At 41.7% G+C, this 12537-nt stretch overlaps 1 protein-coding gene across 4 annotated transcripts in view; it reads left to right on the top strand.

Moving 5' to 3' along the window:
• Positions 1 to 5204: 5204 nt before the first annotated feature.
• myo18ab (myosin XVIIIA b) overlaps positions 5205 to 12537 on the top strand; it is a 182098-nt gene continuing 174765 nt past the window's right edge. For 2 of the 4 annotated variants that reach the window (XM_084351391.1, XM_084351388.1), the window contains exons 1-2: positions 5206 to 5324; positions 8804 to 9934. In XM_084351391.1, the coding sequence (XP_084207517.1) occupies positions 8915 to 9934 (1020 nt within the window). In that variant the 5' untranslated portion in view covers positions 5206 to 5324; positions 8804 to 8914. Of the gene's footprint in view, positions 5325 to 8803; positions 9935 to 12537 lie in introns of all 4 variants that reach the window. The other 2 variants (XM_084351387.1, XM_084351390.1) reach the window with 2 other exon arrangements.

Genomic DNA, 12537 nt, shown 5'->3' with positions numbered 1-12537 from the left:
GATGCAGGTCTATCTGTTGAAGGTTCCAAACATACAGTACATAATACGGTACACTGTATCTTTTATAGAAATGTTGCTCAGCTCAGCACTAAAGGGTTGAGCTGCCTGCATTGAATATATCAACCTTATATCCAAAATAAATCTACAATGTAAATATGCATTATTACATATTTTGTCTTGCGCTTGTCATTTTGCCATCATTCCTATCGCTTAGCATTTACACATTGTGGCACCAATGTTAATTACTTATAGGGTACTATGTGTGCATCTGTGTACATCAAGTTCTTTAAAGTTATCCAGATTATTGAACTATTTCATGTGGAGCTTACATAGGAAGTCACCACACAAACCCTTCATTAAACAGCAAAACTGCGCGTGCATTTGTAGATTGTGATGGTTGTTTACAGCAGACCATTTGGGTAGGTTGACAATTTCCCCATTTGCTCTTGTTTTGAGATTGCCGGAATTATGACCTAAAGACATAGTTTTACATTCAGGGAAATACACTTATTCACTCTCTTTCCGAGAGTTAAAGGATAACTACCGTTTTTTACAACCTGGACCTTATTTCTAGCAAAATATATGATCATTTACTCACCCAGATAACTTTGGTGTCATTTGAAGTCGTTGGGACGAAATTAGATCCAGTGTAGCGCCGATATATCCATATAATGCAAGTGACGGGGCAGCGACACACAGCCTCTATATAACGCATTATCTGTCACGAAACTAGTTCATTTCACCAATATTTTGTCATGATACGCTAGTGCTATTCCCCTCTGAGTCCGGGCTCGTCCGTTATCAACATCCGGGGTCAAACTAGCAGTAGCAGCTACAGGTGAACAAGCCGGGCTGTCGCGGGTGTGCGCGCAGCTCAGAGACGACATCTTCCAGGTCAGAGGTAGTAGGTCAGCCTACAGACCCCGGATGTTGACAATAGACGAGCCCGGACTCAGAGGGGAATAGCACTAGCATATCGTAACAAAATATTGGTGAAATGAACTAGTTTCGTGGCAGATAATGCGTTATAGAGGCTGCACTTCGGTGCCCCGTCACTCGCATTATATGGATATATCGGCGCTACACCGGATCTAATTTCGTCCCAACGACTTCAAATGACACCAAAGTTATCTGGGTGAGTAAATGATCATATATTTTGCTAGAAATAAGGTCCAGGTTGAAAAAAACGGTAGTTATCCTTTAAATAAGAAGATCGATACCACCCATCCTAGCTTAGCATGAAGACTGAAGGCAGAAGGAATCAGGTTTGTTTCCTACACCTGCCAGGTGAGGTTCTAAAAGTCTGAACCAACATAACAATCAGTACACATTGCATTCTATCCTATTGAATAGCTCATACTGACAGTATGTATAATTTAACACTTTAGGTATAATACTGTACAATAATTCTTACACAGCTTGTTCATTCTCTGTCATGATATTGCCACATTGTAAGACATGTATGAAGTATTGGCAGGTTCAAAATGAGTCATTCCCATCACTCACTGATGACTAAAAAATATTAAAGATTTGTATATAAAAAGTCAATACACTTGCATTCTTATCAAGTAAAACCAATTTTGTGACACTGCATGTTAGAGAGCTACACGTTGTTAGTTAAGAATAGTTACCCACCACATGTGTTTTTCGTAAGACGATGTCGAACAGCTTTCCAGACAACAGATGTGTGATACATGAGATGTGTTGTAGTTATGCTTTAGCACCTCCTTAGCAACAGGTTGTTGTTTTTAGCAGAGGAGGAGTGGAGTCAGGTTGCCCCTGTTGTCTTGTGAGATGTGAGGATCCTCCCTCACTGCAATGACTTAACAGACCGTTTGCTTGTAAGACATCATGCCATTTATTCATGCCACAGCAGTTAAAGCAGAGGTGTAAATTACAAATAAAAACAATTACAAATATCCGTGGTGAGTTGACTCCCCACACAGGTCTATGGTGTAGGAAATACAGAACATGACTAATTAGTAGAGGCCTACAGACCTTGTTTCCCACAATACGCTTATGCTTAATGTAACTTTATTATCAATTCTAGTCTTCATACATTAGTCTAATATTCAGGGTTCAGGGCAAGCTCATGCTGTGTTTTGTCTGTTCAATCACTACCAACTGCCATTCTGTAGCCAGGGGTTTTTAAAATAAGGTTTAGCCTTGCTCACAAATGGGCTCTCTGGTGATAGAAATATTTGTCAGTCTACCACTTTGGTGCGCACCGAAATATCTCAATAACTATTGGATGGTTGACATATAAGATCCACAGAGAGTTAGTCCTAATGACTTTAGTGATCTCCTGACTTTCCGTCTAGGACCATCATCAGGTAGATAACGAGTACTCATGTAATTAGAGACCATTTTGTAATGGGATCACACCAGCCACAACGGCCATCAACATGTTGAAGTACTGATCCATAAGTAGCCTTCTCAGTACAATAACATTCATGATACGTTGCCCACAATACAATAGTTTCACAATACAGCAATGTTGTGATAATTGATGGATTCTTTTCAATCTGTGTAGATTAAGTTTACAGACTCAGTAATAGTGACTCTGGTAAATTAAATTGTCAAGGGAATCTGTTTAGAGGACTTTTATTTTAATCAAAATATTGATATTTTAGCACCAGTGTATCAAAAATCGTAAAGTAAGTTTTACAATATAGTGTCATATTGATATTTTATCCCACCCCTGCCCGGTAGTGATTACTACATTATTATATGAGTAGTAGTGGGTAGTAGTAGGTAGTAGTAGTAGTAGTAAATCAGTGCTCATGGGTTGGACCACATTATCATGAAACTCAGCTACACACTGGGATTGCACAGATGATTAAGATTACAAAATACAGAAATTGCCATTGCGTATTATTACTACCCCATGTAAGAAAGTATTTCATGTTTTATACTGTATATATATATTGTGTATGCATGACATATTCTTACAGCAACAGTGTATGTTTGAGTCCGACAACTGACCTTTTTCGCATGTTATTCCATATTTCTGTCACCTCTCCAGTAAAGGCATAAATTATCTCCAAAATAATGTTAATAAACACATAATATTTCTTTCATTTTACAAAAGGGTTTCTAAGTCAGAAAAATGTACAATATTTTATATCTCATGTTGACGTTATTTATGTTTTGGACCACTTATACGCTGGAGAGCTCCAAGGTGATATTTCGGAGGGGTAGTGTAGTGTAAAAAGTGGGCATGCTGAAAGAGCACCAACCACAGATGTAGAACATATGAAAATCCACTGTATTTGAGCTGTTAGGGATAGCCCAGGGTTTCCAGGACCCCAAACAGAACATTTTGCTGGAAATGTAGGTGAGAGGAGAGGACTGCAGTATGTCCTGTGGCTATGACCCAGAATTCATCAGTGATACAAATGATTATACTCAATTTATAAAAGTCCACCTCATGTCAGAAATGCTTTCCTGTTCCTTAACTTGAATGTTTGAGCTTCAGAGTGTAGAATGTGTATGTGCAGAGTTTGGCACTACTGTTTTTACATTCCTTGCTAATATGAAAGTCTGATTTGAAGAGGCTGGCCTACGATGATTTCTGACTTCACAACACTGCTCAAAAAAATTAAGGGAACACTTAATCGTCACAGTATTACACCAATAACCAGTTAAAGTTGAGGGATATCAATCTGTCCATTTAGGAAGCACAAGTGATTGTGAATCAGTTTCACCTGCTTTGCTGCAAATTAAAGTGACAACAGGTGCAATGGAGAGGCAAAAGCAAGACAACCACCAAAAAGAGAATGGTTTTGCATGTGGTGGTCACACACAATTGCTCTCTCCTTATCCTTCCTGACTGATTCTTCTCTAGTTTTGTGTTCTGCTAGTGTCCTTGTCGATACTGGTAGACTGAGGCAGTACCTGCAGCCCAATCAGTTTGTACAGATAGTCCAGCTCCTCCAGGATGGCACATCCATATGTGCGGTCGTAAGAAGGTTTGCTGCGTCTCCCAGCACAGTCTCAAGAGCATGGAGGAGATACCAGGAAACTGGCCGTTACATGAGGAGAGCTAGACAGGGCTGTAGAAGGGCATCAACCCAGCAGCAGGACCGGCATCTGCTCCTTTGTTAGAGGAGGAACAGGAGGAGCACTGCCAGAGCCCTATGAAATGGCCTCCAGCAGGCTACTGGTGTGCATGTTTCTGACCAAACTGTCAGAAACAGACTCCATGAGGGTGGCATGAGGGCCCGATGTCCTCTAGTGGGACATGTGCTCACAGCCCAGCACCGTGCAGCTTGAATGGCATTCACACGAGAACACCAGAATTGGCAGGTCCGCCACTGGCACCCCGGTCCGTTCACAGATAGAGCAGGTTCACTCTGAGCACATGTTACAGGCAGGAACGAGTCTGGAAATGCCGTGGTGAACCTTCTCCTGCCTGTAACATCATCCAGCATGACCAGTTTGGCGGTGGGTCAGTGATGGTCTTTAAAGGGTCGCACAGACCTCCATGTCATAGCCAACGGTACCCATACTGTTGTTAGGTTCCGGGATGAAACCGTCAGAGCGACTGTCAGACCTTACGCTGGAGCAGTGGGCCCTGGGTTCCTCCTGGTGCAGGACAATGCCCGGCCCATGAATGGGTTGATGATTTTGGTTTCCATTGACCGTTGTTACGTCATTTTGTTCTCAACAAATTATACAATGTACATCAGTAAAGATTTTCAACTTTAGTAATTCTTTCATCAATATCTGATGTGTGATTAAAGTGTTCCCTTAAATTTTTTTGAGCAGTGTAGTTTGGAAGCCAATCCTGGTCCAACACTCACAAGTGTGATTTGGAAAACATATGCTGAGAATTTATTTTATGCTGAAGTAGGAGACATCTTGCATCCCGCAGTTAAACTTGATAACTGAAAAATATTTTAGTTTTTCATGAGGGAGAAGATGTAAGAGCCATTGTTGTTCTGCAATAACCACTTCAGCCACACATAAGGGATCTTTCTGTAAGCTTTAATACAATGTGTGGAGGGAATATTTACGTATTATTTTGCCACACATGCAGGGATCCCTTATCCGGCACTGCAAGCTTTGCAGTAAAATATCAGCACATAATATTCCACACTAGATACCCGCGGGACAGTGCAGCAGTCAGACTGTAGCTCCAGTGTCTGTCCAGTAGGGGTGGCTGTTTGACCGTCTTTGGCTGTTGGTCCCGATCCTTCAGAGCTGGGCTGGAGGCAGCAGCTTTGATAACGTTAGCTAAAAGCCAGCCTGCGGCTTCTGTTCCCTACGAGCCGTGCTGCGCCCAGTAACCAGCTGTGCACCATTTGCTGTACTGGAGAACAGTGAGTATTTTTTCTTGTAATAAACACGTGTGCTTAGAATGAGGGGACACTTTTTGTTTAAAGACAGCAGTGTTGAGGCAAGCAGTCAGTCGGGCTGACTGGATCATTTTTTACAGGATCCCAATGTGTTGTTCAGGATTTGCTTAACCAAAAATGAAGGCAAAGAACTGAGGCTGTGACTTGAGCCAATTAGGCTAGTTAGCTAGCTACAATGTTCACAGTAAAGTTAAAGGAAACCATAATGAATAACCGTTTGCTTGTCCCTTTGGAGATGTTTCTTTTGCCGTGAATAGAAACGCAGATATGTGTTATTAGGCAACATTAACCTTACTCCCACCTACGAAACAGTAGCCCAGCTAGCTAATGTAGCCGAAAAGCTACATCTATTTTAGCTCTGTCATGCGTTTTTTCCCGACTTTAACTACACTGAATGCGGAGTGGGGCTAATGCTGCTTTGTGTGCGTTAGTGGGCCAGGTGTTGGCATCGTTTTAACCTCAGCAGACAAGCAGCTAAACAGGGAAGAGCTTAAAACTGTAGGCAGACCCGTATTGTTTAACCGCTTAGCGCTCTAATGTTCCCTAGCCCTTGGTTGTTATACACGGAACGTGACGCTAATGATGAAAGCCGTCCATTCACTATGGCCCTGCTTATGGTAGCTATGACTGAAAAACATCTATCAGGAAAGTTTTTGGAGATAATCCACTGGGCACTACTATATTTTTGTGAAAATGTTAATGTTTTAGAGCCATTAAGTCATACAGAGTACCTGTATTACGTTATGTTATTGTCGGTGTGTTGTGATCCCATTGTGAACTGTGACACCTCTCTACACCACTGACAGCCTAGGTGCTTGCCAGTCACAAACGAGACTTTGAGATGAATGAGATTTCTACCTCGGAGTATTCCGAATAGGAGATATCCTTGCCCAATATTAGGCTGCCATAATTAAAGTGGGAGGTGGCTGTTTGTTTGGGATTCCAGCCTGCACTGCCCTGTGGAAAGAGGAGTATGTGTCACACAGCAGTTAATGAGAAGCAGGCTGATGGATGGATCTGCCTGTCTGCTTGTGGCAGGAAGAGACCCTGATTTTTGAGGGTTTGGAAAGACTCAGTTAAAAATGAAGCCAGGAATGTGTTTTGATCCTGCCAAGCTTCTCTGTTATTCGCAATTTAATGCGTTCGCCCATTTGAGCAATTTGGAAACTATAACAGGGCAATACAATACATTATAATAAGACTTATGTCGTAATATGCACAGTAATTGCAACTTATTTAATTTCCTATTAATTATATATTTAAACATTATAAAACTCCTCCCATGTGCAGAGTCTTTAAATTGTTTGGTTTTGCTGAAAAACTTGCATAACTTAGTTTTTAGTGATAACAAATTGAGTCAAAACAGACTTTCTTGTCTGGTAAAATTGTGTTAAAGGATAACTACCGTTTTTTACAACCTGGACCTTATTTCTGGCAAAATATATGATCATTTACTCACCCAGATAACTTTGGTGTCATTCGGCGTCGTTCGGACGAAATTAGATCCAGTGTAGCGGCGATATATCCATATAATGGGAGAGACGGGGCAGCGACACACAGCCTCTATATAACGCATTATCTGCCACGAAACTAGTTAATTTCATCAATATTTTGTTATGAAATGCTAGTGCTATTAGCCTCTGAGTCCGGGCTCGTCCATTATCAACATCCGGGGTCAAACTAGCAGTAGCAGCTACAGGTAAACAAGCCGCGCTGTCGCGGGTGCGCGCGCAGCTCAGAGACGACATCTTCCAGGTCAGAGGTAGTAGATCAGCCTACAGACCCCGGATGTTGACAATAGACGAGCCCGGACTCAGAGGCTAATAGCGCTAGCATTTCATAACAAAATATTGATGAAATTAACTAGTTTCGTGGCAGATAATGCGTTATATAGAGGCTGTGTGTCGCTGCCCCGTCTCTCCCATTATATGGATATATCGCCGCTACACTGGATCTAATTTCGTCCGAACGACGCCGAATGACACCAAAGTTATCTGGGTGAGTAAATGACCATATATTTTGCCAGAAATAAGGTCCAGGTTGTAAAAAACAGTAGTTATCCTTTAAGCAGCTTCCCAGGAGAATTAATATACCTTGATGTTGCAGTTTACAACTAGTTATACTACAGTAGGGGATTTTTTTTTACATTGCTCACCCCTTTTATAAATGACCTAATCAATTGATAATCAAAACTGAAATTTCGTATGGATCGACCACTGAATATATAATTTGGAAAAAGATAGGTTACTTGTCTTACTTATGGCAGCATTAGAGTCCAGGGTGTTCCCTATCACAACTAAGCATTAAAACACACTGTTATCATTACATTACATTACATTTCAACCTGACTGTTCCATCTGATTAAAAAGAATAATTATATATTAAAATATACATGTATGTTTATATGTACACTAGTCTCCTTGCATGGTCACTCAGTTTGTGAGGATGGCCTGCTCTAGGAAGATTTACACATGTGCCATATTTCTTCCACTACTTAATGATGGATTTAACTGATGAGGATGTTCAGTGACTTGGAAATGTTTTTGTATCCATCCCCTGACTTCAATAACCTTGTCACGTAGTTGCTTGGATTGTTCTTTTGTCTTCACGGTGTAATTGTAGCTAGGAATACTGATTAACCAGTGACTGGACGTTCCAGACACAGCTGTCTTTATACTACAATCACCTGAGACACATTCACTGCACTCAGGTGATCTCCATTTTCACTAATTCTGCTGAATTAGGTCAGTCACTTTAAAGGGGTTGTATTTTTATGCAATTACTTATTTTACAATATTTTTAATTAATTGACATTACTTTGTAGAAATCTGTTTTCACTTTGACATTAAAGCTTTTTTTTGTTTTTTTTTCGCAAATTCTTGTCAAAAAAGCCAAACTATATTGACCATGATTCCACTTATAAAAGCAGTAAAAGGGGAAAACATCCAAAGGGGTGAGTCATTTTTATAGACACTGCATATACATATATACGACTGTGGTTGAATGTTTACATACACTTTACATAACCAATCACAATCACTCAAAAGAAGTTAAGAGACCATGCTACAAAGCAAATTTCAATTCACATGACTTTCTACATCACAAATATTTGTTATTCAGTTTGCTGTTTGTATATTTTTGACCCAGCAGATTTGGTCACAATTTCAGAAGACCCATAATAAATTCATTATTGAACCAAATTTCATGACAGTTTTTTGTGACAAAGTAGTATGTTCCATCACAGAAAAATTAGAGTTGTAGAAATCATTGGAACTCAAGACTGCCATGATAAACATGTTCTTTACAAGTGTCTGCAAACCTTTGATCATTTGATATGTGTCAATGCTGTCCTGCTTTAAAAGAAAATCAAAGGCAAATGTTAGCAAAATATTTACCATTTTGTGAGTTTTGACACAGTTTGCTCTCCCTGTCTCTTTCCTCAGGGGATTCTTCCCTGTTGGTCACAACAAAAGCAACTGACTAGTGAACTGGACCTCCAACTCTGTAAGGAAAATAGAGCCCCATTGGACGGAAACAGTGTTTGGTTTTTCACAATGTTTAACCTGATGAAAAAGGATAAGGAGAGGGAAGGGAGTAGGAAGGAAAAGAAGGATAAAAAAGAGAGGATGTCTGCAGCAGAGTTGCGCAGCCTGGAGGAGATGAGCATGCGGCGTGGCTTCTTCAATCTCAAGAGGGAGGCCAAGCGTGAGTCCAAGAACAAACTGGAGATCTCTAACCCCATTCCCATCAAAGTGGCCAGCAGCAACGAGCTCACCCTCACTGATATTGAATCGGACGGCTTGAGCAACCGAAGCAGTATGGTTCTTGATGGCCAGCTGAGTGCTGCCAGCTCCACTGATGACCTGAAGGGGGAGGGCGGTGGAGGACAGGATGGTCACCGCGGCTCAGTACGTGATCGTGTGGCTCACTTTGGGTCACTTGCCAAGCAGAACTCGTCGCAGGTGGGTCAGATGATGAAACGCTTCTCCTTTTCTCAGAGGAGCAAAGAGGAGAGCCCTTCGGAGGGCTCCACCCCGTCAGGCCAGAATTCTGCTGCCCCGTCCCCGCAAGTGGAGAGCAAAGTGTTCAGCATGCTCCGCAAGCACAGCCTCATACAGCAGCCTGGAGCACCGGCCACCAAAAAAGTCTGCATCCCCGAAGTGGTTGACAAGACCTTTCCTGCACAGCTGCAGCTACCAGCTGTGGTTGCGCCGAGTGCACCAGAAACGCGTGAGCTGGAACTCCAACGCCGCAACACTGGCGACTTTGGATTTTCTTTGCGTCGCACTACTATGTTGGACCGCAGCCCTGATGGAGGCGTGTACAGGCGCGTGGTCCACTTTGCAGAGCCTGGTGCCGGCACCAAGGACCTGGCGCTTGGGCTGGTGCCAGGGGACAGGCTGGTGGAGATAAATGGACGGAATGTGGAAAACAAGAGCCGTGATGAGATAGTGGAGATGATCCGTCAGTCGGGAGACACAGTGAGGCTGAAGGTGCAACCCATCCTGGAGCTGAGCGAGCTGAGCCGCTGCTGGCTGAGGAATACCGAGGGGCAGCGCAGGGAGGCTAGACATGTGAGTATCCTGTCCACTCTCCGCTGTGTACAGACAGATAACAGTGACTATTACACTGTCTTTGCCGCCCTGTTTATATAGTCGTTGACTGTCTTTCAGTCTAAAATCTTTCAGTGTTGTCTCACAATTTGTGTCCAGTGTTATCTTTCTTATAACAGGCAGATCAACTACAGCAGAACCACAGAAGTGTCCCATGCACTCAGGGGTACAATACTTGGGTTCTGCTTCATTGACATTTCTAAGTGTCTGATCATGATGTGGGAGGTGATACTTGCTGGAGGTATCTTGCTAGGTATCCTGCAAATAAATTTGTGGCTTTTTATTGGTTTGAAAAGAAAGCTTCAAGACTTTATGAACTAAAAGAATTGCATGGTTTTATGAGTTTCCACTCAAGCCTTGGCTTTACAAAGCAGTTGTTCAAACTGCGCTTTCCTTGCCAAGATAACACATTTTTTAACATTAGTATGACTTCTGTGATAATTGAACTGAGGTTGGGTTCACACCTAAAGGTCTGTGAAAGGTCCGTTTTTTGATCCGAACCAATGCGAGGATGATACATTGTTTCAATTTTGAGTCGGTCCGGTTTGCGTTCACAAAGGCCAAACTCAAACAGTCCAAAATCTGTAAACAAAACTCACGTGGCCGCAACGCCCTTCTGTTGTTGGTCAAACTGTTTAGGCGGGTAGTCAGCAAATCTGTACATCAGATCAGTAGCCTACTGTACATCATGGAGCGTCTGCTTATTTTTACATTATTGCTGATCTGGAGCGCTTACACGCAAACTTTAACGGACCACGCGTATGAACGCCTCATAGAGCAGCGGGCATTAAATAATGTCTTGATCCATTCATTTCGCCGAAGACGCTATGCAATCTGATGATCATACCGGAGTAGACGACAGGCAATAATGAGAGCCTACCATGACGTTTTTTCTACACAAGCGGGACCAGTGAGGGAAGTAGAGAATCACAAACGTGTAAAAATCACAAAGTTGGCTCATCATAAAAGCAGCTCTTGTTTATAGAATCCATGCATGTCCTTGAATGAATGAATGAATGCCCCTATACTGTAGACCCCGCCCCCCTCCGCTCTGGCGTTCGCTTGATAGCGGGCCGAGACCACCTCCACGAGGTGGACCAGGGTGCGGTTGTTTGGTCCGCACCAGAGTTCGAGGCCAACGTTCACACCAACCCAAACGGACCGCACCATGGGGCAGACGCTCCACAGTTTGGTTTAACCGGACTAAACAAGGCTGGTGTGAACGCGCCCTAACAGATTAAGTGCTAGTTACATAAAATCACAACCCTAAATTGATTCTTTAATTTTTTTTTTTATCAATTTAGGAATCATTAAAAATCTTTTTTAAATTTTATTTTTTTACCTTCAGCCTTCTCCACTCAGGTCTTTTAAGTACTTGATTATCACTGTAGACCTAAAGTAATTAGGATTTATTTTCGAGCAACAGTCAGTGACTAACAAAGTCTTCGGCATGATGACCAAATTCCATAAGATGTAATTTCCTAGATGTATATCATTATCAGATATTTTTTTTAAAGAACCTCTGACTTCATTATACCCCAACCCTACTATCACCATGTTGGTGTTGTCCCTTGAACATCATAAGAAAATTTTGCTTCAGGACTGTCATTTCAAGTTATGAAAGACCAGCTACAGTATAACCTTCTCTGGAGCAAGCTATTGGGGCTGAGTGGGCTGCGTACAGTACTCTGTCATTAGACCGGGGTTTGCATCCCATTTGGAACATTTTATTGCATTGTCGGCTATTATTTTAACACTAACCTCACTTGTTATTTTCTGTTTGTATTAAAAAAGTTTTTGTTGCTGTTAGGCTAGGTAGGGAACAGCAATACTTAGTTAGGTTTAGGAAAACATGGTTTGGGTTAGAATAGACTCTTGCACAACATTTAACATGTGTTTGTAAGGAGCAACAATAATTATGATCCAGGAACAGTACCAACACACCTATATTAGATTGTGCACTGATTGCCACTCCTCCTCACAGTCCATTAAAGGCTCATTGTGTCCTATTTACAATATCACACATCTGACCACACCTAAGTCATTCTTGTCACAATTATTTACCATCAGATGTCAAAGACTGTTACTGATAAGGGTGTGGCCACGTAACATGTTTGCAAGTTTCAGTCTATACAGAGTACCACAGCAGTAGAGAGAGCAAGGCCTTAATTTTACATTTGGTCCTGTTCCCCTTGCAAACCCAACACTTTCTCCATGTTTACGTGTTGTGTTGATAAATTCAACATAGTGTATATTTCCACAATACTAATTCTATCAGTACAACTACAGAGGCATGTCATACCACGCCGCTGCTCCTTTTTCCCAGAAATACTGTTTTCATTCACTGATTTTATCCAGTTGCATCTACTATGATGTTTTTGATCACTGTTAAACAACAGTCCACACAACTCAACATTACCTGCGCATATATTACACATTAATGGTATATCTGTGGCTCAGTGGGCATAATCCCTCACTTTTAATGTTAAAATCTGCAAGTAGTGTTAAGTTTCATTGACAGTAGTTTAACAGCAATTTATTAAAAATGGTAAAGTATAAGTGAT

The sequence above is a fragment of the Pagrus pagrus genome, assembly GCF_965226575.1.
Source record: "Pagrus pagrus genome assembly, chromosome: 4".
NCBI lineage: Eukaryota > Metazoa > Chordata > Actinopteri > Spariformes > Sparidae > Pagrus > Pagrus pagrus.
The sequence above is the reverse complement of the archived record's forward strand: the minus strand, read 5'-3'. Positions and strand labels throughout refer to the sequence as shown.